This window comes from Salmo salar, chromosome 11 (assembly GCF_965601325.2).
Source record: "Salmo salar chromosome 11, fSalSal1, whole genome shotgun sequence".
Taxonomy (NCBI): Eukaryota; Metazoa; Chordata; class Actinopteri; order Salmoniformes; family Salmonidae; genus Salmo; species Salmo salar.
Window position 1 is genome coordinate 25,653,491 of NC_138301.1, and position 27,532 is coordinate 25,681,022.

A 27,532-nucleotide genomic window follows, 5' to 3' on the forward strand; every position below is an offset into this window, starting at 1 on the left:
TCGGGCAGTCTCACTTATTCAAATGCAAGTCTATCCCAGGTTTGTAGGGTACCCAACCATACTCATATTCCCAGCTGTAAACTGGTTATAATGCAAGTTAAGTAAACCACTATCCCTGGTGTGGCCTGTTCGCTAGTGAGGCCTTATAAAACCCCACCATTGTTTAACATGGGAAACAGACAGTGGACAGGGGTTAACACTGAGATGAATACACAGGTGGAGCAGCACTCGTGTGCCTCATGCTGCCCTACCCACAGAACATGATCACTATGAGGTCAACAAACAGTTGACGCTCTGGCGCTTGAATGCCAGTGGGAATGAACAAAAGCTGCTGTGTATTAACGTAACAAAGTCTAACTAAGGCCAAAAGAGGATATAGCAATATGTTTAATGTCTTTGGCCAAGTGATGAGGTGTGGGGAGGGTTGGAATAGTTGGAATGTCCCATTCCCCCTGTGGGTGCATTGCTGGGAGGTGAAATGTTTGGTCAAGCCAAGTCCATTTCCAAACAGGGTGTGAGAGATAACGCTGCTCCTGTTGGTTTCTGAGGTCCACTGCCAACCACCTACCTTCATCCACTAGCATACATTCACACAACACATTTTCTAAACATAAACACATTCTTAATGTCAAACTTGGTGTAGATTTGACAGGTCACATTCAAGACCATAGTTCATGTGCACTTATCCACTTCCAGTAAGCCCCCATCATGTTGTTGTTACACACCCCGTGAGGTTTGGATGTGTTAAAGGAACAGGGGCACCCAGTGTGAATCAGGTGACATGAACACCATCAACAGGGTTATTTTTTACCCATAATGCTCGCTTTGAGGACAATACAGTGCCACTGACACGGCCCGCTACCAAAACCTGTGGGCTCTCTTTCACTGCAGCCAACTTGAGTAAAACATTTAAACGTGTTAACCCTTGCAAGGCTGCAGGCCCAGACGGCATCCCCAGCCACGTCCTCAGACCAGGCGCAGACCAGCTGGCTGGTGTGTTTACGGACATATTCAATCAATCCTTATCCCAGTCTGCTGTTCCCACATGCTTCAAGAGGGCCACCATTGTTCCTGTTCCCAAGAAAGCAAAGGTAACTGAACTAAATGCCTACCGCCCCGTAGCACTCACTTCCTTCATCATGAAGTGCTTTGAGAGACTAGTCAAGGACCATATCACCTCCACCCTACCTGACACCCTAGACCCACTCCAATTTGCTTACCGCACCAATAGGTCCACAGACGACGCAATCGCAATCACACTGCCCTAACTCATCTGGACAAGAGGAATACCTATGTAAGAATGCTGTTCATCAACTACAGCTCAGCATTTAACACCATAGTACCCTCCAAACTCGTCATTAAGCTCGACACCCTGGGTCTCGACCCCGCCCTGCCCAACTGGGTCCTGGACTTCTTGACGGGCCGCCCCCAGGTGGTGAGGGTAGGAAACAACATCTCCACCCCGCTGATCCTCAACACTGGGGCCCCACAAGGGTGCGTTCTCAGCCCTCTCCTGTACTCCCTGTTCACCCATGACTGCGTGGCCATGCACGCCTCCAACTCAAATCACCAAGTTTGCAGACGACACTACAGTGGTAGGCTTGATTACCAACAACGACGAGACGGCCTACAGGGAGGAGGTGAGGGCCCTCGGAGTGTGGTGTCAGGAAAATAACCTCACACTCAACATCAACAAAACAAAGGAGATGATCGTGGACTTCAAGAAACAGCAGAGGGAGCAGCCCCTTATCCACATCGACAGGACAGTAGTGGAGAAGGTGGAAAGTTTTAAGTTCCTCTGCGTACACATCACGGACAAACTGAAATGGTCCACCCACACAGACAGCGTGGTGAAGAAGGTGCAGCAGCGCCTCTTCAACCTCAGGAGGCTGAAGAAATTTGGCTCGTCACCAAAAACACTCAAACTTTTACAGATGCACAATCGAGAGCATCCTGTCGGGGTGTATCACCGCCTGGTACGGCAACTGCTCCACCCGCAACCGCAAGGCTCTCCAGAGGGTAGTGAGGTCTGCACAACACATCACCGGGCACAAACTACCTGCCCTCCAGGACACCTACAGCACCTGATGTCACAGGAAAGCCAAAAAGATCATCAAGGACATCCACCCGAGCCACTGCCTGTTCACCCCGCTATCATCCAGAAGGCGAGGTCAGTATAGGTGCATCAAAGCGAGGACCGAGAGACTGAAAAACAGCTTCTATCTCAAGGCCATCAGACTGTTAAACAGCCATCACTAACATTGAGTGGCTGCTGCCAACATACTGACTCAACTCTAGCCACTTTAATAATGGAAAAATTGATGTAATAAATGTATCACTAGCCACTTTAAACAATGCCACTTTATATAATGTTTACATACCCTACATTACTCATCTCATATGTATATACTGTACACCATCTACTGCATCTTGCCTATGCCGTTCAGCCATCACTCATTCATATATTTTTATGTACATATTCATTCCTTTACACTTGTGTGTACAAGGTAGTTGTGAAAATGTTAGGTTAGATTACTTGTTAGATATTACTGCATGGTCGGAACTAGAAGCACAAGCATTTCGCTACACTTGCATTAACATCTGCTAACCATGTGTATGTGACAAATAACATTTTATTTGAAACTCAGCCAGAGGAGCCGATTGGGAGAGGTGCCAGTGCCCTGTGGGACATTTATAGCCTTGACAATTTCAACAGCACCCTTGAGTGGCACTATGGTCAGTCAGTCAGACAGAACCTAACCCTGTAGGCAAAGAAAAACACTGACAGTCCTGACAAGGTCGAAATCAGACCAACTCAACTGTGTCACTGTGGTGCAAATAAATTATAAGAATGACTGAGAGTGTGTGTGTCAGAAATGTTGTACATAAAGCATTGTTTTTTTTAAGCAAATGGTTTTATATAGTTTGGTTTACAAAAATCACAGTATACAGTACATACTGTACATTCCTCCCACTAAAAGCATGACTTACATTGTTGTACAGCGTCACTGAATTTATTTACAAACAAAGCCTACAGTTCAAACCAAAATAACAAAATATCAATAGCATAAGAACACACACCTTACAAAGCACCGCTGGTAGCCACTAAAGTTGAAGAGGTAGCTTCCGTGGTTAGTCAATCCATCCCATTCTTGATTATTGGTTTTTCTATCAAAAATCATTTAAATATGGATAAACAGAGCAATACACACCGATTTGGAATTTGCATGTACGGGCTTCAAACATCTCCAATACAATCTGGACAGTTGGTTGGGGTTAAAATTACACTCAGTCAAAACGTTGACAAATCCATACAAAAAAAGAACATTTGTGATATAATTTCAAAAGCCAATGAGCTTCATAATATGGACACATTAACAAAATGTTGAGGGGAGGATATGCTTCCCTACATTGCCTAATTTCCTGAGCGCTCGCATGAATTACACAAGTGGATACAGGCTCCTAGGGTGTGGTGTGGTGCAGGCCCCATACGCAAAGTCATGCTCATGCACATCAAAACAGATATTCCCCTAGTCAAACCTGATCCAATAAAATGTTTCATAGTGAAACATTATCTACATTATATGTTGTTATTATATCATAATATACACCATGATATCCATTACACTGGCTACACTGCTGAGCTGTGGGATTGTGTGCATCTTGATCATAATTAATGGATTGTGAGCACCAATTATGTCCATTTTAAGAGAAGAAACAAAAAAATATATATTTTACTATAATGTCTCAGAGAACAATCCAGAAATGAAGGCCTTTGTGTGGCATCAACATTCAGCTCCAGAGGCTTAGTTTGCACTTGGTACATGCTGCATTTACCTTTCAAAGCCAACTTCCTGACACCTGAAATAACCCTGTCCATGGCCCAGACATTCTGCTCCTCTTTAAGCAATAAATTAGAACAATCCTGGGGGTAAAGCACAGTTCAACGAAATGATTTTCAGTCCAAGAGACAAAACAAAGTCATAAAACTCTCCACAACAACCTGGGAAGACTGTTGTTAAAACAGTGCTCTCTTCCATTCCCATGTGACATCCAAGATTGTATCACTCATAGCGAGGAAGAATTGTTGACACTTATTGTCAAAGATAATAAACATTTAAGTCATTGTACTTGTACTCTTGAGGAATGAATACAGGGCATGTGAAGATACATGAACAGATTCAGTTGGCTCACATTGGGAGGGCTGAAAATGCAGCTTTCCGATTATATTTAACACATTGTCAGTACCCCTTAATTTAAAGCCGCTGCCATACAATTCTCCTTTCAGATACTTTACATTCTCATATGAAAAACAACCCTAGAATGAGGATTATGATTACATTTGCTACATATACAAATGAATAGCGATTATGGCCTTGCTTTAACATCGACAGACCAGGGAATGACAACATATAAACACAATATATATATAACACAACAATAAAAAACTACAAAAGGATGGCACATAGATCCTTGCCTTACCAAGAGACGTGACAGATGAATTCAGGCTTGTAACATCTTGATAATGAGTTCGCTCTAAACCAAGAAGCAGGCACTGGTGGCAAGGTTTCCTCTTTTGTTACATATTTGACAGCCAGTTTGGTGTTATCACACACAGGAATCAGTTGTAAATCCTGAAGGGCAAAACAAGTGTTGGCCAAAAGTCTCAGGTCTCAAAGAAGTCTCATTTAATGCCAGATTCCCTTTTTGTGACGGTTGAGTCTGGTTCACACAGTGATTAAAGAAGTGCTTCCTGAATGATTTGTGTGCAGGGACCCTGCACATGTTTTGTTGTGTATCACAAACCTTTCTTTTTGTTATAGTGTCCAACACACACGCACACAAACAAACACAGATGCACACACACAGCTGAAGAGTGTCTCAGTCTTTGATGCGAGGTATGTTGTATGCGTAGTGGACCAGAGGGAGTCCTCGGCTCTGGCAGAAGCAGGCTCGTCCACAGGCCTGCACCTGGTCGGAACTGTCGGACACAAACGAGTCCCCCTCGTCAGCATACTCTGACTGGGCAGAGAGTGTGCCGCTGTCTGCCCAGTAGCCCTCCGTACGCTTGCCCGCTGCCGCACCAGCCGAGAGGGTAGGGCAGCTGTGGGACTTTACCAAGTGTCTGCAGACTGATGATGAGGAGGAAGAGGTCCTGGCGTATAGAGCCGCCTCGCAGTGCTCACACATGCCTGTTTCCCCACAGAGCTGGGAGTACACCCCACAGCCATAGCCCAGCCGTGTGGAGGAGTCTCCGTCCCCATCCACGACCCCAGAGCCCCCTGCACACTGCCCAGCCTTCACCCCCCGGGCCACAGCTCCATGGCCCCGCAGCCGCAGCCAGTCCTCACGGAAGGCGGGGCTGAAGAAAACGTAGAGCACGGGGTTAAGGCATGCCGGTAGGGGGAAGAAGATGAGCGTGACGGACTTGGCAATCTCAGGGCCCCCCGCGGTACCAGACCTGGCCAGTAGCGGGGCGAAGGAGAAGGCTGCAACAGGGCAGAAGAAGATGCAGTTAGTGAATATAAGCCATGCCACGTGGCGTACGGCCCCTGCCTGCTCCTGGTCTGCCAGCTCCACCCTGCCCAAGCCACAGTAGAGCTGGGTGTACACTGCTGCTGTGAACAGGTAGGCCAGAGCGTTGAGCAGCACCAGGGCCACAGTGACCCCCAGCGCAGGGCCCTCACCACCAGAGAAGGGTAAACAGAGAGGGGAGGCTGAAGGGTCGCTGGTACTGAGGGGCAAGCAGGCTGCTGCAGCCGCCAGGAGTCCCAGGAGACCAGCCGCCAGGGCAAAGCGTCGGTCCCTGACCCCCCTCTCGCTGCTCCTCCTGGGTGAGATGGCCTTCCCCAGGAGCCCCCTCACCGCCACGCTGCGCTCCACAGCCGCCAGGGGCAACAGCAGCACCGCCCACTCTGAGGAGAACACCGCCAGGGCCCCTGTTGCCCGGCAGCCCACCCCCGTCTCCCACCAGACCCCAAACTCAGCGAAGGAGCCCCAGGTGGCAGCATCCAGGACAGTGAGCACCCCCACATAGACCCCAGTTAGCAGGTTGGTGAGGGCCAGGAGGCCAACCAGCAGCCTGGCAGGGGAGAGGGCCAAGGCCCGGCAGGAGAAGGTGGCTGCCAGCACCAGAGTGTTGAAGATCAGGGCCACCAGGCAGATGAACCACACAGTCAGACGGATCATCCAGCTGCCCAGGAGGTGCTCACAGGGCTTGAAGGCTCCTGGAGGAGAGAGACAGAGTCAGCCTTCAGTTAGTAAAAGATGTGATGATGTACACAATTCAATGCTGTAGATGACAATAAAGTGACTGTGGTTTACCTGGAGAGGGAGAGCAGTGCATTACCATCGATATCCTCTCCACTTCTTCTCCACCTAGAACACAAAGATGAATTAGCTAATCAATTTCAATATACTTTTTATCCCTCCTCTGAATAATACTTGTTTATGTCAAGAGTGGTCTAATGACAAGTCATGACCGACATATTTTACCTGCAACCTTCTTGATGTCCTCCTCATCAGTGGAAGATGTTGAAGAATCACATCCCACAAATGCACAGCACTGGTAAGCATAGGGAACTGATACTGACCTGTAGACCACAATAGGACCATTATCATTCAAAGTGTTGCATGACCCCAACCTCAGTTACTGTAAGTGAATTGGGATTGGCATTACAGTGAGTTCACATCTAGTTCAGGACAGTGTGAGGTCATTTGGATGAATTACTAGGATTCTGACCTGAGTTTGGGGAGGCTCTTTGCAGTAAATACATTTTTCATCTGCAAGTTTCCTGTGAGTTTCAGTTGGTTCATGGAACTCAGTCCAGTTGTTGGAATGCTGGTCAGCGAGTTTAAACTCAGGTCTCTAAAACAAACAGGACATATTAGCATACATACATTCCAGGAACACACTACTAGCATGTGTACACATGTTTAAACAGTAATGTATTTGTTATCATTACTTGTATGAGAACGGATTTAGTTTTTACCACAGTACAGTGTTCTACTCACAGGTTTGTTAGCGCCGTCAAATAGAGGAAAGCATCTCTGTGGATGGTTTTCATTTCATTTCTACTCAGGTCCCTGCAGGAAAGAAAATGACTTAAAGATGTGTTCAGAATGAGGGCAGCAAATTAAGCATGCTTTTTTAAATTAGCCTCTGGCATGAGCTAGTGAAAGCAGAACTAAGTTAATTTCCAATGATATCTACTTAGGCCCTTTACCTTTAAGCCTCAAGGTACTATAGGCTGTGTGTGTGTGTGTGTGTGTGTGTGTGTGTGTATGTATGTATGCATGCGTGTGTGTACTCACAGCAAGCGCAGGGCAGACAGACCCTGGAATGTGTCCCTGTCGATTTGCTGGATGTGGTTGTGCTGCAGGCTTCTATAATTAGGACAGAACACAGAATATACACTCACAAAAGAAAGAAGGTGGGGGTCATCTTGAGTGTAATGTTTAAAAACGTGTTTGTGCTCTTGCTCACATTCCCAACAATATATACCATACTCACATTTCCTGCAGCTTTAGACAGCCCTGGAAGGAAGGCAGCTCCTCAATCTCATTGTAGGACAGGTCTCTGATGAGCAAAAGGATGAAATAATGTAATGTGGAATGTCACCAGCATTTATGTGAAATAGATTAATAAGGTAGGATAAGGGTGAGAGGTGAGATTGGGGATACTTACAGAGTCCGCAGCACCTTGAGATCCTCACAGAGCTCAACCGGTATGGCAGAAATCTTTGTGCCTGTCAAAGTACTGAGAAAGAAACACTCTGATTTAATTACCACTGACAAACTGTCTCACTTAACCTCAAACAAGGCAGAAAAAAATCTAAAATCACTCACAATCTGTCTAACACGAACACATTCATTCTAACATTGTTGGTCTGTGTCAGTTGTGTATGTTGATGTAAAGCGTCTGCTGTATTGTGTACTCACAGACTCTCCAGGTTGTTAGTCCCAGTGAGACAGGGAAACTCCTGCATCATACTGGCTCCACGTAGCATCCTGAAACACATACCTCACAGGGTTAGAACACAAACAGGAATGACACACCAGAGAATAACTTTAGTCGGAATCACTGTCCACTCGTAACATTAGATCATGGTATGAAATAAGCACCTGAGCACCAGCGATATTCAGTGTATTGTATCACATGGTGATTTCATACACTGTTATTGTAAAGCAGTTCATTCAGAGATCCTTACCACACTATGAATACAATGCTCAGAGTACCAGACTTGGTTTTCCAACAGATATGGACAGGGACTTACAGGGAGTGCAGGTCAGACAGGTTCTGGAAGGCTGAAGTTCCTACAAAGGACAGGGGGTTGTCATACAGGTGGCTGGGGAGGATAAGAGAAGAGGACACTTACAGTAAACTCATTTACTATGCGAGAATGGCACCATCTTCTGGACAAGTATCTTCTAGGGCCCATGGTCAGTCACTAAATTACCAGCTTGCTGCTGTCAGTCAGCCACTATATTACCAGCGTGGTGCTGTCAGTCAGTCACTACAGTGAGGGAAAAAAGTATTTGATCCCCTGCTGATTTTGTACGTTTGCCCACTGACAAAGAAATGATCAGTCTATAATTTTAATGGTAGGTTTATTTCAACAGTGAGAGACAGAATAACAACAACAAAAAATCCAGAAAAACGCATGTCAAAAATGTTATAAATTGATTTACATTTTAATGAGGGAAATAAGTATTTGACCCCCTCTCAATCAGAAAGATTTCTGGCTCCTAGGTGTCTTTTATACAGGTAATGAGCTGAGATTAGGAGCACACTCTTAAAGGGAGTGCTCCTAATCTCAGTTTGTTACCTGTATAAAAGACACCTATCCACAGAAGCAATCAATTAATCAGATTCCAAACTCCCCACCATGGCCAAGACCAAAGAGCTCTCCAAGGATGTCCGGGACAAGATTGTAGACCTACACAAGGCTGGAATGGGCTACAAGACCATCGCCAAGCAGCTTGGTGAAAAGGTTGATGCGATTATTCACAAATGGAAAAAACACAAAATAACTGTCAATCTCACTAGGCCTGGGGCTCCATGCAAGATCTCACCTCGTGGAGTTGCAATGATCATGAGAACGGTGAGGAATCAGCCCAGAACTACACGGGAGGATCTTGTCAATGATCTCAAGGCAGCTGGGACCATAGTCACCAAGAAAACAATTGGTAACACACTACGCCGTGAAGGACTGAAATCCTGCAGCGCCCGCAAGGTCCCCCTGCTCAAGAAAGCACATATACATGCCCGTCTGAAGTTTGCCAATGAACATCTGAATGATTCATAGGACAACTGGGTGAAAGTGTTGTGGTCAGATGAGACCAAAATGGAGCTCTTTGGCATCAACTCAACTCGCCGTGTTTGGAGGAGGAGGAATGCTGCCTATGACCCCAAGATAACCATCCCCACCATCAAACATGGAGGTGGGAACATTATGCTTTGGGGGTGTTTTTCTGCTAAGGAGACAGGACAACTTTACCGCATCAAAGGGACGCTGGACGGGGCCATGTACCGTCAAATCTTGGGTGAGAACCCCCTTCCCTCAGCCAGGGCATTGAAAATGGGTCGTGGATGGGTATTCCAGCATGACAATGACCCAAAACACACGGCCAAGGCAACAAAGGAGTGGCTCAAGAAGAAGCACATTAAGGTCCTGGAGTGGCCTAGCCAGTCTCCAGACCTTAATCCCATAGAAAATCTGTGGAGGGAGCTGAATGTTCGAGTTGCCAAACGTCAGCCTCGAAACCTTAAGGACTTGGAGAAGATCTGCAAAGAAGAGTGGGACAAAATCCCTCCTGAGATGTGTGCAAACCTGGTGGCCAACTACAACATTTTACATTTTTTACATTTTAGTCATTTAGCAGACGCACTTATCCAGAGCGACTTACAGTAGTGAATGCATACATTTCATACCATGCATTTTTTTTGTACTAGCCCCCCGTGGGAATCGAACCCACAACCCTGGAGTTGCACACACCATGCTGGCATTGCAAACACCATGCTCTACCAACTGAGCCACAGGGAAGGCCACAAGAAACGTCTGACCTCTGTGATTGCCAACAAGCGTTTTGCCGCCAAGTACTAAGTCATGTTTTGCAGAGGGGTCAAATACTTATTTCCCTCATTAAAATGCAAATCAATTTATAACATTTTTGACATGCGTTTTTTAGGATTTTTTGTTGTTGTTATTCTGTCTCTCACTGTTGAAATAAACCTACCATTCAAATTATAGACTGATCATTTCTTTGTCAGTGAGCAAATGTACAAAATCAGCAGGGGATCAAATACTTTTTCCCCCTCACTGTATATTACCAGCTTGGTGCTGTCAGTCAGTCACTATAGTACCAGCTTGGTGCTGTCAGTCAGTCACTAACTATAGTACCAGCTTGATGCTGTCAGTCAGTCAGTCACTAACTATAGTACCAGCTTGGTGCTGTCAGTCAGTCACTAACTATAGTACCAGCTTGGTGCTGTCAGTCAGTCAGTCAGTCACTAACTATAGTACCAGCTTGGTGCTGTCAGTCAGTCAGTCACTAACTATAGTACCAGCTTGGTGCTGTCAGTCAGTCACTATAGTACCAGCTTGGTGCTGTCAGTCAGTCACTGAGACAGTTATGTGTGTAAATATGATAAACTGTACATGCTTGTACAGTGTTTCCCAACCCCAGTCCTGGAGTACCCCCAACAGCACACATATTTTGTAGCCCCGGATAAGCAGACCTGATTCAACTGGTCAACTAATCATCAAGCACTCAATGAGTTGAATCAGGTGAGTTTGTCTGGAGCTACAACCAAAATGTGTGCAGTTGGAGGTACTGGAGGACTGGAGTTGGGGAACACTGTGCTAGTACATGAATGTGTGAAGGCTCAAGGTTCTATTCAATAGTATTTGTTGACAGTAGAACTGGTTTTGAAGTATGGCCTTACATGGTGCGGAGCAAAGGGTTCTTGTGGAAGGCTCCCTCAGGTACGGCTGCTATGTCGTTGCTGTGAAATCCACTGGAGTAAAATGAAAATATACACAGTGAAACAATTATTCTAACCACACTCTTTGGGATGAAGGTGGAATATTAAATATGCAACGATACAGTTGCAACAGCTGAACAAGATACAAATTGTGATTAGGAAAAGCGAGGGGTCCAAATTAAGTAAACTGTTATAGTTGCCAATATGTAAATGACCACTAATTCTGTATGTATGTGTGCTACAGCTTCCTGATTTCTGCACTTAACCTGTATGGGATAGGGGGCAGTATTTTCACGGCCGGATAAAAAAAACGTACCGATTTAAACTGCTTACTACTCTTACCCAGAAATGAGAATATGCATATTATTAGTAGATTTGGATAGAAAACACTCTGAAGTTTCTAAAACTGTTTGAATGGTGTCTGTGAGTATAACAGAACTAATATGGCAGGCAAAAACCTGAGAAGATTCCAAGCAGGAAGTGGCCTGTCTGCGAATTTGTAGTTCTCCTTTTGCTTCTTTATCGAAACTACAGGATCTGTGGGGTTACGTGACACTTTCTAAGGCTTCCATTGGCTCTCTAAAGTGTTCAGAAAGCGTATTGAGGCGTCTCCTGTCTCTGGGCAGAGTATAGGAGCACAGTTTGTCAGTGGACTGCCTGGTGACTAAGAGATTGGAAATGCGCATTCACGAGACCGACATTTTTTCTTTTGTCCTTTGAATGAATACACTATTGTCCGGTTGGAATATTATCGCTATTTTATGAGAAAAATACCATAAACATTTATTTTAAACAGCGTTTGACATGCTTCTAAGTATGGTAATGGAACATTTTGACATTTTTTTGTCTCAAAATGCGCTCGCGCGTTACCCTTTGGATAGTGACCTGAACGCACGAACAAAACGGAGGTATTTGGACATAACTATGGATTATTTGGAACAAAAACAACATTTGTTGTGGAAATAGCAGTCCTGGGAGTGCATTCTGATGAAGAACAGCAAAGGTAATACAATTTTTCTAATACTAATTCTGAGTTTAGTGAGCCCCGAACTTGGCGGGTGTCAAATTAGCTAGCCGTGATGGCTGAGCTATGTACTCAGAATATTGCAAAATGTGCTTTCGCCAAAAAGCCATTTTAAAATCTGACATAGCGATTGCATAAAGGAGTTCTGTATCTATAATTCTTAAAATAATTATGTATTTTGTCAACGTTTATCATGAGTAATTTTGTAAATTCACCGGAAGTTTTTGCTGGGAATGCATGTTCTGAACATCACACGATAATGTAAAAAGCTGTTTTTGGATATAAATATGAACTTGTTTGAACAAAACATACATGTATTGTATAACATAATGTCCTAGGAGTGTCATCTGATGAAGATCATCAAAGGTTAGTGCTGCATTTAGCTGTGTTTTGGATTTTTGTGACATATATGCTTGATTGAAAAATGGCTGTGTGGTTATTTGTGTCTATGTACTCTCCTAACATAATCTAATGTTTTGCTTTCGCTGTAAAGCCTTTTTGAAATCGGACAATGTGGTTAGATTAACGAGAGTCTTATCTTTCAAATCGTGTAAAATAGTCGTATGTTTGAAATATTGAAATTATTGCATTTTTGAGGTTTTTGTATTTCGCGTCACGCTCTTCCACTGGCTGTTGAATAGAGCGTGACGCTAACGTCCCACCTTGCCCATAGAGGTTAATGTGGCTAATTCCAGTTTCCACCATTAGATGGCATCTTTCAATCTAGTGCGTGTCAATTATTTGACTGAAGGTTAAATGGCTAATTAATCTATACTGCTGTCATAAAACATGGTAAATTCCATATCTGTTCAATTTTTTTCCCCCCATCAGAAATATGAAAGGACACCATCTGGAGAACAGTTGTGACTGTCCACATGAAACGTTGTGAAGTCATGATCTATTGTTCAAGATGTCCCAGTGATACTGTGAAAACAAAGGCCAGGTAATGAACCTAAGGTGCCTGCGTCTTTTTATCTAGTAGACATGTCCCTTATATCCATCACAAGTTCAAGGGATCAAGAAACCATTGTACAGGAACATTAAGACAGCCTCTCTCTCTACTACAGCGCTGACAGACAGGAGAGGAGAGCAACAAAGGAAAGGAAAACAGACAGAGGAGTGTATTCTTGGGGCCACTATTCAGACCCCATCATTAATCTCTCAGCTCCCCCTGCCAAGGTTCACAGTTCCACCGAGACACATCAACAGCTCACATTTCTACAAAAACACTACAGCCTGCATGCAACCACAGTTACACTGGAGAAAAGGCGAGGGGTCTCCTCTTTTTGCAGAAAATGATATCACCTCTAGGCCACATGCCACTTACTGACTAAACAACCTAATCACTCAAAGTTGACGTTTCAGATTTAAAAAATCTCACAAAGGGAATCTGTGTATGCATGTGCATCCCTGTGTGTCGGTGTTGTTGCGTGTGTGCTTCCATTTGTGACTGTGTGTGTGTGTGTGTGGGCGCGCATGTGTTTGTCATGGGACAGTACTCACAGCTCCTTCAGTTTGGGCAGTGCCTGGATTGCTTCTGGGAAGGTCATCAGGTTGTTGAAGTTAAGATCCCTGAGGGGCCAAAAGGAGCAGGGAGTTTCATAATCATTACACCACACAACACTCAATCATACTGTAACCATTCACTAGCAGTGCTGTGCAAACATACCTTAACGATAGTAAAATATTGATCTTCCAGTTTCAGGCACTACACCATAAAATAGCCAAGTGTACTGTAGCTCCCATGACAGACTGGAGTGCTCACATATAAGGTAGGCTTCTATAGTAAGACAATTCTCTTTATGCTTTATCAGTGTCAACGTTGTGAGTGAGTGTGACACTGCAAAAATAATTGTAACAGCCATTGTACGTCTAATATGGCTGCTGTTAAACCATAGGTCAGAATGTCTCTGTCCTCTCCGGGACTAAATCTGTTGTGTCACTGTTCAGGCTGGCGACGCAGGAGGAAGCGAACAATGGGAGGGTAGTGCAGATAGCCATCATTGCTCCATTTATCCTGGAGCAATTACAGGAGGAAGTGGACACACTGACGTCCCGGCTGCTCTGGGTGTGTGTGGGTGTGTGGGGGGGTGGCTCATACACACTGTTAATGAGTTTGTATTCAAATGTACTTACAGCGTCTCTAGGTTCTCTAGCCCCGTGAAGCAGCTCTCCCCAATCTCCTTAATTCTGTTATTATGCAGATGCCTGGAAGATAAAGGATATATTTATATTCCATTCCCGGCTCAAATTAGACTTCACTGTTGCAGACGAGCCAAAAGGGACATTGAACAGAAGGAACATGTATAGGATATCTAGTCTGTGTGATTGAACATCCAGGGAGGTTTTAATAGGGGTCCGTCTGGGTTATTTATTATATTTTTTTTTTACCCCTTTTTCTCCCCAATTTCGTGGTATCCAATTGGTAGTTACAGTCTTGTCTCATCGCTGCAACTCCCGTACGGACTCGGGAGAGGCAAAGATCGAGAGCCGTGCATCCTCCAAAACATGGTCCAACCAAGCCGCACTACTTCTTGACACAATGCCCACTTAACCCGGAAGCCAGCCGCACCAAGGTGTTGGAGGAAACACCGTACACCTGGCGACCATGTCAGCGTGCACTGCAGCCGGCCCGCCACAGGAGTCGCTAGTGCGCGATAGGACAAGGACATACCTGCCGGCCAAACCCTCCCCTAACCCGGGCGACGCTGGGCCAATTGTGCACCGCTCCATGGGTCTTCCGGTCACGGCCGGCTACGACAGAGCCTGGACTCGAACCCAGAATCTCTAGTGGCACAGCTAACACTGCGATGCAGTACCTTATACCACTGCGCCACTCGGGAGGTCACCCGTCTGGATTTTTAAGCAGGATATAATATAGCAATTCTTATTGACATACAACACGCATAAAACAAAATGCTCAATCTGCCACATGGCATCCCATCCTTTGTGGATGAACAACGCAGCACTTTTCACATCTTCCACACTCCCTGCCTGATAGTAAGACCCAATTCAATCTATTCATAAGGTAAATGTCCTCTGCAGCTGTCACCAGTGACCACAGTGATTGGTAAGTCAGGTATTATTGTGAGTGCTGGTGTGTCGAAGCCTGATGGATTCAAGGTCTTTTCTTCCTGTTTATTCTTGCCAGCCACTAGGGACACAGCTCTGTCGTATTTCCCTCCAACTGGGCCCCGCAGCAATAGCATTTTTCTTGTGCGTGTGTGTGTGCGCACGTTTGTGTGCGCATGTGTGCATGCGTGCGTTTGTGTTTGTAGGGGCATTCCACAGTAAGTGATGGCTTCATACAGTATGTTGATGTATTTAACTGAGAATTTAATTTGACTTGGAGTGGAATGGATTTGAACATCTGCAATGTTTCAATGGTAAAGAAGTGTAATCTGAGGGTTTGTTCCTTTGACACTTTGTTAAAAATATTACAATAATCTTACATGTAACTGTCTTTCATAATAAAAGTGGAGATTGTTCTATTACCCATGATTTCTACATTTTCTTCTTCCAACAGATGTAAATCTCCACCAAAAATATCTAATGTCTGTGCAACATCTGAATCTACAGTATACTATCAATGAGTTAAACACCCAAAACTCTCCCCTATGGGAAGGAGCACAGAACAGATCCTCCGATTTGACTTGAATAGTTCACACATGGGTTTAAATACTATCTTGAGTTTACTGAGCTTGCCTGGCACAATGGAACCAATAGAATAATCACAAGGAGTCCAAACCCTGCCCCTCTTGCACTCCAGAGAGACTAGAGCAAACGCTAAATGTATTTGAAAGATTTCAAATAGTATTTGAACCCAGGTCTGGAATAGATAGATCTGCAGCACTCACAGCACCACCAGACTGGTGAGGTTGGCAAAGGCATTGTTGGGGATGTGGGTGATGCGGTTGAGTGCCAGGGTGAGAGCCTGCAGGTTAGCCTGGTGTCTCATGGGGCCCACTGGGACCTCAGTCAGGCTGTTGTCATCCAGCCAGAGGTGGCGGAGCTGCTGCAGGCCCTCAAAGCTATCCTCAGGCACCGTCGTGATGTGGTTGGCATCCAGACGTCTGCAGAGGGAGGGGGGGAAAGAGATTTTAGAAAGCTTTATCTTACTAGTTATGTCACACCAATGTGTGAATCCTGTCATACATTCACCAGCATTAACATTCTCACGTTGAGGACATTTCATATTGATACAGCACATAACAGAGAGAGAGAGAGAGAGAGAGAGAGAGAGAAAATCAAGGGCCATGTAAGGAATGGTATTTATGAGGTATTTCTATTGCCTCAGTAGAAAAACATTAACACTACGGTCTTCCATTTTGAACAGCTTTCCATTGCCCTTAATCTTATTATCTGCAAATATTTGAATGAGCCATTGGATAGCCTACTACATTATAACGTATGTATAGTAAGTATGATGTTACTATACAAATTGGAATTTCATTACTCTTATAAATATTCTGCATTTATTTCTAACTATTTAGACTGCTCTGGTGAGGACTACAAACAAAAGGTTTTAAATAGCTTTGTTCTACAATCAAGGCTTTTACTAGTTTTGTATTTGGCTGGTGCTGCACATTCTGTTCCTCATTCATGAAACCTGCTCCTTAATGCTGATCTCACAACGTTCACTCTCTCCCTCGCAACAAAAACTCTATCCCTTTGTAATTCCGCTCTTCCCTTCACAGACTCCCTCTAAGTTTCACTCTCCTCTTCCCTCGCTCTCTTTCCACCTCCATATCTCTCTCTCCCTCTAAATTCCCTACGAGTCTGTGTTGGAAGCAGAAAGGCACGATGATTGACATCTAACTCTCAAAGGCATTTTACAAACCCAGCTAGGCTCTGCCAAAACATATTACTTCAGCCACAGACCTTAGCCCCTAAGAGAGAAAAGACTTCTGCAAAAAAAAAAAAAAAAAAAAAAATAAAAAGGAAAAAAATGAGGGAAAACGTGGGACTGAGGGAAAGGATCTGGAGAGGTGATAAATGAGGGAAAACGTGGGACTGAGGGAAAGGATCTGGAGAGGTGATAAATGAGGGAAAACGTGGGACTGAGGGAAAGGATCTGGAGAGGTGATAAATGAGGGAAAACGTGGGACTGAGGGAAAGGATCTGGAGAGGTGATAAATGAGGGAAAACGTGGGACTGAGGGAAAGGATCTGGAGAGGTGATAAATGAGGGAAAACGTGGGACTGAGGGAAAGGATCTGGAGAGGTGATAAATGAGGGAAAACGTGGGACTGAGGGAAAGGATCTGGAGAGGTGATAAATGAGGGAAAACGTGGGACTGAGGGAAAGGGTCTGGAGAGGTGATAAATGAGGGAAAACGTGGGACTGAGAGAAAGGATCTGGAGAGGTGATAAATGAGGGAAAACGTGGGACTGAGGGAAAGGATCTGGAGAGGTGATAAATGGCAGAAAGCTGGATTTTCAGCATGTCCCGGACCAGGCTTCCAGCTGGATCTCATCCTACACTATTCAGTCAGAGTCAAAAGAGGCACAGGGAAACAAAGATGGAGTAATGCTCAGTCATAGTCCCTCAGAGAGTGACATGCAGTAGTCACAGAGAGTCACTAAGTTAAAGTCAAAGGAAAGAGACGCTGAGGAGCTGGGGATTTGGAAACCAGTGCAGGGCTCTACACGGACCATTTTTACAAGAAGCACACGTTCGCGCCTAAGTTGAAAAATGTAGGCGGACACAAAGACATTTAGGAGCGCAATGAAAAATATTTCAGGTATTAAAGCTAGAATCCTTAATTATTATAGGCATACTGGTGCCTGAATTAAAATTCCAGGTCACACAGCAATAATTAAAATTGCCGCACTGTAGAGCCCTGCAAAGTCTAGGAAACATAACAACCCACAAACATCCCTTTCAAACCCATACAGGCAAAAACCAACCACATAAATAAATAGATGATGTTTAACTGTTGGTAAATGTAACGTGGTGGGGGGTAAAGACAGCATGGTAACCAGATGGTTATGTGTGAGCTGTGTAAAGGTTAGTGGAATGATGCAGGCCAGTCTAGAGGAAGCTAATAGGTCAATTGGATTGTAGAGTGAATGCTTCCCATTGTAAATGTCATGATTATGCTTGCGATGTCCATGAGGAGTTTTGCCATTTCAAGTCTCTAAAAGGTGTGTGTGTGTGTGTGTGTGTGTGTGTGGTGTGTGTGTGTGTGTGTGTGTGTGTGTGTGTGTGTGTACAGTCGTGTAATTCCAGATGGGTGAAGAGATAGGGGGACTCACAGAGACTGTAGAGAGTAGAGGTTTTTTATAGCTGTACTTGGAACAGTCTTCAGCTGGTTATTCTGCAGCATCCTGAGGGAGAGAACACAGTTTTATAACCTGAACTGTGGTCGCACCAACATGACTCCTCATTACAATTTCTGCACAACCAAACCAAATCACATTTTATTGGTCACATACATATATTTAGCAGATGTTATTGTGGGTGTAGCAAAATGCTTGTGTTCCTAGCGGCAACAGTGCAGTAATATCTAACAATTCACAGATCTAAAAGCAAAAGAATGGATTAAGAAATATATAAATATTAGGACGAGCAATGTCGGAGTGGCATTGACTAAAATACAGTAGAATAGAATACAGTATATACATAAGAAATGAGTAAAGCAGTATGTACAACATTATTAAAGTGACTAGTGTTCAATTATTAAAGTGACCAGTGATTCAATGTCTATGTATATAGAGCAGCAGCCTTTAACGTGTAGGGTTGAGTAGCCAGGTGGTAGCCGGCTAGTGATGCAATCTGCAGTCACGTGGCGCGTACGAGAATGAGAATATCAGCTCTGTATTGAGTTAAAGTGTGAACACAGTATGAAAATGTATGCACTCACTACTGTAAGTCGCTCTAGATAAGAGCGTCTACATTACATTTTAGTAATTTAGCAAAATGAACACAAAAGGATCACAAAGTGTTGCAGCCTCTCAACCTCTTATCTCTATAAAGGGTCAAAGTCATTGACTAACTAGCACCTCAGGCTTTGTTTCATAAGCTTGTGTATGGGTTCGGGGTGAAGTAGAGTGTACAGCATGCATTACAGTATACTTGACTGTGGGGAGCATGTGTGTGTCTCTGAGCACACATGTTTGTGTCTGCATGCATATCCCATATGAAAAAAATACTAGTGTATACTATGGTAGGAATAGTATAGTATTCACTCACTGTAGTGTTTTTGCGGACTTACCCACTGTATTGTTTTTGCAGTCTGAAGTCTGCAAAAACACTACATTGTATACTGTAGTATTTACGGTTTACTGTAGTATAAATACTGTCATAAAAAACAGTAGTATATACACTATAGTAATTGCTGTAGTATTTTTGCAGTCATTTCTGTAGTATTTACTAAAGTGTATTTGTTTTATCATCTATGACATAGAAGTGGGGGGCTTTCTCTTTGACGAAACATACTGGACAAATACTAAAAGAGCAAATTTGCCATAACCTGTAGGTAGGTAGGACTGGGGTCTGAACGGAAAGTTCAGAGCTTCTGCTCTTTTTTATAACCATAGGAAACATAATACACTTCGTGTACAAAGCATTACGAACACCTTCCTAATATTGAGTAGCAACCCCTTTTGCCCTCAGAACAGACTCAATTTGTCGTGGCATGGACTCTACAAGGTGTCAAAAGTGTTCCACAGGGATGCCGACTCCAATGCGTCTCACAGTTGTGTCAAGTTGGCTGGATGTACTTCGAGTGGTGGACCATTCTTGATATACACTGGAAAAACTGTTGAGCGTGAAAACCCCAGCAACATTGCAGTTCTTGACACACCCAAGCTGGTGCGCCTGGCACCTACTACCATAACTAGTTCAAAATTCACTTACATATTTTGTCTTGGCCATTCACCCTCTGATTAGCACACACACAATCCATGTCTTGAGGCTTAAAAATCATTAACCTGTCTCCTCTCCATCTACACTGATTGAAGTGGATTTAACAAGTGACATCTATAAGGGGTCATAGCTTTTACCTGGATTTACCTGGTCAGTCTATGTCACGGAAATGTTTTGTCCACTCAGTGTATATGGTCTATCCTTGGCATGTATTTTTCTCACTTACAGGTGGCACAAATTGGGATATGGGGAGTGAAATGGGCAGGGTATATGCAAATTAAATACTGTAATATTTAATATAGTAAAAAAAAAGTTTTGGCGGACTGACATTTCGGCAGTATTTACTAGTGTTTTTTTTGTGGATAATTCTGTAGTATTTACTATAGTATTCTACAGTATACTACAACATTATATAGTACTAGTACTACACATGATCAAGAGATACTACAGTGTGTAGTATAGTAAGTACTGTAGTATTCTACAGTAAACTGTAGTAATTCTTATGTGGGATGTGAGTACTTGACCATGTAGTATCCGTCTGTGGATTGTAGTCTCTACTGGACACAGATGTGGTTATGGTGACTATCTCCCTTCCTCTCTACTATCAGTAGTCTCTGTCGTCAAAGCAGGCTAGGGCCCAGGGGAACAGGCCCTCTGGTTTCCTGCCTCTTCACACACGTCACATGGCCACTGCTAGTTGGGAAGGAAGTAAACACCTCTGTTTTATTTAATTCGCCTGTATTTCATTCACCAGTTTTATTTACAGGTGTGTGTGCGTGTGAATGTCTGTGTGTTTGATTTTGTGTGGGTTGTGCCCGAGCACTCACCAGTACTGGACTTTGAACCCTTGGCTCAATGTACAGTCACAGAACATACAGGTATTATGAGTGTTTGTCTGTGTGTGCGTGTTGTAAGTGTGTGTGTAGGACCAATGTACGGCACACTTACAGGACTTTGAGCTGATGCAGTCCAGACAGAGCGTCAGGGTGGATGAATGAGAGGTCATTTCCTGCCAGTCGTCTGAGGTAGAGAGAGAGGAAGAGCGAGAGAAAAAGATGGTGTTCAATTCATGATTGCATCGAAAGCTAAACAATGATTCATATAGTAATCTATATGTTGTTGGTACAACTTTCAAAGCTCTCAATTTAACAGCTTCACTTTGAAATGTTAATGCATACAAGATAGAAAGTCATCAGACATCCCGGGTGGCCTAGTGGTCTAAGGTACTGCATCACAGTGCTAGCTGTGCCACCAGAGACTCTGGGTTCGAGCCCAGGCTCTGTCGCAGCCGGCCGCGACCGGGAGGCCCGTGGGGCGGCGCACAAATGGCCTAGCGTCATCCGGGTTAGGGAGGGCGCAGTGCACGCTGACCAGGTCGCTAGGTGTATGGTGTTTCCTCCGACACATTGGTGCGGCTGGCTTCCGGGTTGGATGCGCGCTGTGTTAAGAAGCAGTGCGGCTTGGTTGGGTTGTGTTTCGGAGGACGCATGGCTCCCGACCTTCGCCTCTCCCGAGTAAAAAAACAAAAAAAATAAGATTGAAAGTCATCGACCAAAAAAAACAAATGAAAATACCTCACAGGCTCCAGTTTGTGTTATCAGGCATAACATAACATAACGCCTGGGGTGCCAGAGAGACGCGTCAGTGCGACGGCATTTTGTCACTTCACCAGACACTCTGGGGAGAGAGTGGACACATTAGGACTGGGCCTAGGTTTCCCCTCCTGGGCCTGGTCTACCTCCCCTTCCCTTCCAGCCAGGATATCAGGAAGAACTGGCAGTGTGAATAATCATGTGGGGGCGGGTTGTCAGGGACTCATAGTTCCACCAAATCTGGCCTGGGAGATTAGCACCAGATTTATCACCCTCTGCAACTTGAGCCGGTTGGCGTTAGATTCCCCTGCAGCCAATAGCTGCTGGGTGTGAGCCTGAGAGCCTGGGGAATCTGGCCCCCCCAGCCCTACCCCCACAGCCCCCCACGGGGCCACTGGGGGCCCCCAGGGCGCGCACTGGCCCCCCGCGCGTCGACAGGGCCTAGCAACCCACGCTGTGGCGCTTCCACGGACCAATGGCGCCGACACTATTTGTTGTGGTTGACAAACATGGTTAGGATTTGGAAGGTTATATAATGGTACATGCTCTACAACTTGACTTGGCTCTGGCTCAAACCAAATGATTGCCTTCCAGTGGTGGATTCCACAGGACACGCTTCACCATCAAACACCCAAATCAATTTGGCTTCTCATGTGTCTTTATCAACTATTCATTGACTGAATCGTTTCCTTTTGACAGCATTTTCATTGTTTCCCAGCAGGAAATGAACTGTTGAAGTACTTGTAGCCAAAGGGGCCAGTTTCATGCACATACGTTAAGCCAACTACTTGACTCTCTTGCACTAAGTTTGCTGCAACTGCAATCCCAACTACTGACGATTAATAATAAATAATCTAGGACTCAAGTAACACAGCTTCAGGTTTGAAAGCAGAGTAGGATTCATGTGCAAATTGTATGTGGTTAGTGTGTCTGCCAGATTTATATGGTACTGTAAACTTTACGTCCACAGCCTTAGAGCTGGTCAACGCCCACATGTCTACGGCCCAGCCACCACACGCAGGCCTGCTAACAAATTGCTAAGACATCCTTCATGTTTCAGGGTGAAGAACCTCCCCACCCATTCTCTTTCTGTCAACAAATCCAGAACACATCCCCCTAGGCTTTGATGAAGGCAGAAGAATGTGCTAAGCCTTGTTGAGGAAAGACTAAATCCTTCCCTTCTGTAGCACCACTCCCACAACCACTCTTTCACTAAGAAATTCACTGGTAGACAACATACACTTCAACATCAGAAGGTAAAGAGACTAGGAACACGCACTCATGGAGACAAATGTGTACAGAGATACACAGACACATACACAAACACAAATTGAGGGGGAAGACTCCCCTACATCTCTTTATCGGTCAGCATGGTAGCTAGGTTGTGTTGTGCTGTGCTGTGTTCAGGATGGGAGGTGTGTATGAAGGAGGGTTGCGTGACTATCAGAGAGGGAATGTTTCTTTCTGGGCATGTCCCCCTCTCTCTCAGTCAGCCCTCAGGGCTGGAGCTGTGGTTCAGTGACACAACACCACCATGCCATCCGCTCAGTTCACTCAATGAAACCTTATGATTTGTTTCAAGGATGAGGCTAAGCAAACACAAATTAAAAACTTTAGACAGCTGTCAACAAAACAGCATTCCGAAGCACGAATATAACTGCTAGGCCCTACAGCGCTGCTCAGTAGGGTTGGGCGGTATCCTGATTTTCATATCGAGACAGCGTTTCTGTACCATACCGGGGTATACAGTATTATCAGCAGTGCACACAAGGGGAGCTAATTCAAACAAAACTAGTTTTTTGTTTCGTTTTTTTTGGGGCACAGAACAATTTAGGCAACAGGGATCCTGATCCAGGAGGGGATTGAATGTCTCTGCTGTAACCAAGACGCTTGACCTTGAAATCTAGCCACTCAGCTTGCAAGTTAGCAAACCAAATGCATAGCTGGAGCCCTCCGCCAGATATAATTGATTAACACATCTTAGGATTTCTTATAGTTAAAAGCAGTGGCGTAGCACGCACCCCATTTTTTTAAACAGTATTGAAAATGATACTGTCAGTATTTTGAAAAATACCCCAGTATACGGTATCTCCCAAGCCTACTGCTCAGCTCCAGAGCAGGATGGAACCCAGAGAACAGGTTTCACTAAGTATATATGACACTGGGCAGAGACCCCTGTCCCTGCCTGAAAGGTAATGTTGAGTGGTAGAGTGCAGCGAGAGTGCGTTTTTAGCCAGGTTGTCATGGAAACCATTGTTTTGCCTTCTTCCTTCCTGCCTTGCATTCCTCCATTTACAATGCGATGAAAAGTAAATTGCCCTTTGACAAAGCAGATGAAGTAGACCTAGTGTTCAGAAAAGAAGGGAGCAAAGACTTGTTCGAGGTGATAGACACAGACAGGCTAAAATAACATGGGCACAGAAGCAGCCCTGGAAGCAGAATAATGTTAGCTGGTCATTTTGCATTCTCAGGGTTGCATGTTACCTGATATCAGGTAGACAGATCTTATCTTTACTTCCAGCTCTGAACCAGACAGAGGGGTATTTCAAGAGTAAAAAAATGACACACACTCTAAGATTAGATATGCTCATTGAATGGATCCCAGAACTGAGATATGCAGTTGCCACCCTGCAAATTCTCCACGAAAACACAATGAAAGAAAGAATGTGATGCATCTCACATACATGTTCTCTGGAATCATACGTAGCCTATAGTCATGGTACTTTTTGATAGCCATCGTGGTATAACTTGCCCATTCTGAAAACACAAGCCGACTCTACAATGGCATGACTCTTTGGTGTAAGAGAAACTACAGGGTTCTTTATATCTTGTTGAGCAACTTGATGATCAAACACATAATACAACTGGTCTGTTGTGGTTGAAAACCACTGATTATCATATGCATGTGACAAACTGTAGTGGATAATGTACTAGAAAAGATTAATACTCACAGTTCTTCTAGATAGGGGAAGTTCTTGAAGACAAACGCCGGGAGCTCTGTGATGTTATTCATGCTGATGTCACTGTGGAACCAAACAACAAGTGTCATGAGTGGATCAGTATTTCTCTCAGGTTAGAAACAGAACACAGCCCTGATTCCAATTCAAATCTCAAACAATCAAGCTGGATTTATACTCCTAAAGACGCAACAACAGAGAATTGCAGAACTAGTACATAATGTTTGATGCCATGGTAGTGTGTAACAAATTCATCTTTTTGGAGGCATAACTAGTAAGTAACTGCTCAGAAGCATGCTTTCAACACTGTTACATTGGGTTTTCCTGTAGATTGGTAGAGGGAAAGTACTGTCATCTTCCCCAGGAGTATAATGATTCATTTGGGCCAAAACAGGTCCCCAGCAATACTGTAAACCCTTGAAGAAACGCTCCTCGTATTGCTCAGGGGACGTTCACTTTTCCAACTCACTGCAGAGAAAGACAGGCATGTAGCAGCACGACAGCTATGCAGACTGCACTCACGTTTCTTCCCCACCTGACTAATTCAGTATGTGACTTACATATGTCATACATAGAGAGTAGCCTTAGGCAAAAATTGTCATTGAATACAACTAAAGTTCTAGGAATTGAGGAGAGATTGTTATATAGGCAGGTTTAGTAAAGATTGTAAACTGATTTTAGAATGATCCTTAGTGCACATCCAACTTCCAATAAAAAAAACACAGGCTATAGTATAAAAACACAGCAAAAATGGTATGACACCATAATAATTCCCTTGTGTTCCACAACAGAGAGTAACTTTTAACTTTGGGCCACTCATCTTGATTAGGAATCCATTCATTGGTTTCAAAGAGGAGCCCATAGACACCAGATGTTAGAGTTGAACCACAACAGGACTGAAAAAACATCCTGCTTTTGATAATGAAGCGAAACCCCCAAAAAGGGTCGATCTTGAATTTCACTACCAGGCCTCCCCAACGTCTTGCATGTGTGTGCATGTAGGACTTTGGATCCTTAAAGGATCATATCGCCCGCCACACTCCCACCCCCCACATTTCTAACTACAAAGGCCCCCAACAGAAGCCCTCATCGTCCCTGCCATCTATCTTTCCCATCTCCAGGTTACCTAGCTTATCCAATTGCCTTCTAGGCTCTGTACAATGGAGCTTCCACCTTGATCCACCCCCCTCTTTATCCCCCCTACGGACTCTCCTTGGGGCGTTGTGTGGCCACTATTTGGAAGGCTTTCCCGGTGGTCCCTCCTTTGGATACATTCTGTCTCGCTGACAGCACCCCTACACCCGCACCCTGTAACCATCTTTCACAGGCTGTTGGCTGCCATGGTCAAGAGTGCAGGCAGCCACAGGGACAGGATGAAAGGGTGGTCTGTGAATGCTGTCACCCTCCCTCCCAGCTGCTTTAGTCATCAGGGGACCTGCCTATCCTACATAGAAATACAGCTGTGATACATATAGAAAAAACAGCACTCTTTGTGAAGCAAAAAAGTTATTTGCAAACTGTTTTGAGGGTATGAAATGTCAACATGACATCAAATAATGTAAAGGTGTCACTTTGGGCTCATATCAGCCTTGGTGGGAAACGGAAAGAATCACATTTCTAGCAAGAGTTGCCAAAAGTTTCACTTCTCAAGCGAGATTGTCCTACAGAAAAAAAGGAGATCAGCGACAAAGACATCCTTCAAAACACTAATCACATCCAACAGAGGAAAGTATGGGGAGCAGGCAGCAGAGGCTATTGTCAAGTCTCAACAGAGCACCTTTAAAACTCGCTGGGAATTCACTGCCAATCCAAGTAAATAGAGACACACAGATCATCCTTACTCAGAATAAAATGCCTGCTAAAAGACACATGATACCTTTCCAAACTCACTTTTGGGGTCAATGTCAAAGACAAAATCTATACCATTGAAACAATTTAAAAATAAGCAATAATTCATCATTCTGCTATGATGCAAGATGAGAATAAATATATTATCTCAGCATTATCTCAAAGCCATCCACAATCTCTCCATGGTAAGAGGGTCAAAAAGAGGTCAACCCTGTTCAAGTCTCTGTCAAGTGACAAATTATACTTGTTCTTTAGTTGGTTATTGTGTGTTCTCTGATGGTTGGAGCATGGTTTTAGAAAAGCTTGTGGTTATAAGCACATCCATAAAGACTTTGGTGCTGGGCTAATAAAGAAGGCCTGCACACTGTTTATGCTCCCAATTCACTGATTTATTGACAACGTATCGATCCGAAACAGATCTTGGTCAGAATGATTTTAACCTGAGCTCGGGGTTAGCTTTCCCCTCACAATTACACAGGCCACTGGTGTTTGTCCACAGACCAGACAAGGACCTCACCAAAGCCACACAAAAACCACAGAGCTCCACATTACAGACAGAGAACTATACATGGAAAGATTGCCAAGCAGTGCAAAGGCAGACCAAAAAGAGATTCAACTTAAAGCGACTCCAAAACCAAGGCGTGTATATGTGGTATGTGTGTGGGCGGATCAGACACTGGCTGGCATGGAGCCATGAGAGGGAGGGGAAGCTACCGTGCCAAGAACAGCAAGGATTGACAGACAGGACAACGGCAGATAACTAAGATAGAGATTTGGGGAAAAAGGTTACTATGTCTGTCCTTTGAAGATCTCTGGGTGATGAGTTGGAGGGCGTTGAAGGTAGCAAGTGTAAAAAGTATCTGATGTAGTCTCTGCAAGGGCCTTGCTTCAAGGAGGCATAGCCTTAGTTCAGATGTACCATGAATCCCAAGGTGATCTTCAAAGGAGGACAACTTCACTTCTTCAATACCTTTTGGCAGTGTTTTTTTAGCCGGCTAATGTCATCTGAATGAAAATCGATATCCTGCCAGTACGTCATTTGTTGAGGTAGAGAAGCCAAACCGGGCACCAACCCAACCACCTGCTTGCTGCTACCATTGACTACCTCAGAAGTAAAGCAAACTCAGTAATGCTTTGGCTTTTTAGCCCCCTGGTCCGTTGACAGCAGAGTTGTGGGAAAAAATGCAGGTAATGGGTAACTATTTTCTCAGCCGGCTGTTTCTTATTGATTAAAGAGGAGGTGAAGGTGGTGAGAA

The 27,532-nt window shown here is 44.4% G+C and overlaps 1 protein-coding gene across 1 annotated transcript in view; it reads right to left on the bottom strand.

Moving 5' to 3' along the window:
- Nucleotides 1-2,893: 2,893 nt before the first annotated feature.
- The window catches only part of LOC106563548 (leucine-rich repeat-containing G-protein coupled receptor 4), a 30,211-nt gene continuing 5,572 nt past the window's right edge, over nucleotides 2,894-27,532 (bottom strand). Inside the window, exons 2-18 of the mRNA XM_014129225.3 lie at nucleotides 24,423-24,494; nucleotides 20,828-20,899; nucleotides 18,268-18,339; nucleotides 15,869-16,084; nucleotides 14,148-14,219; nucleotides 13,515-13,583; nucleotides 10,949-11,020; nucleotides 8,277-8,348; nucleotides 7,942-8,010; nucleotides 7,688-7,759; nucleotides 7,514-7,579; nucleotides 7,315-7,386; nucleotides 7,015-7,086; nucleotides 6,743-6,868; nucleotides 6,496-6,593; nucleotides 6,325-6,378; nucleotides 2,894-6,227 (exon numbers count right to left, since the gene is read on the bottom strand). Coding sequence (XP_013984700.2) covers nucleotides 4,882-6,227; nucleotides 6,325-6,378; nucleotides 6,496-6,593; nucleotides 6,743-6,868; nucleotides 7,015-7,086; nucleotides 7,315-7,386; nucleotides 7,514-7,579; nucleotides 7,688-7,759; nucleotides 7,942-8,010; nucleotides 8,277-8,348; nucleotides 10,949-11,020; nucleotides 13,515-13,583; nucleotides 14,148-14,219; nucleotides 15,869-16,084; nucleotides 18,268-18,339; nucleotides 20,828-20,899; nucleotides 24,423-24,494 — 2,692 coding nt within the window. The 3' untranslated portion in view covers nucleotides 2,894-4,881. The remainder of the gene's footprint in view (nucleotides 6,228-6,324; nucleotides 6,379-6,495; nucleotides 6,594-6,742; nucleotides 6,869-7,014; nucleotides 7,087-7,314; nucleotides 7,387-7,513; nucleotides 7,580-7,687; nucleotides 7,760-7,941; nucleotides 8,011-8,276; nucleotides 8,349-10,948; nucleotides 11,021-13,514; nucleotides 13,584-14,147; nucleotides 14,220-15,868; nucleotides 16,085-18,267; nucleotides 18,340-20,827; nucleotides 20,900-24,422; nucleotides 24,495-27,532) is intronic.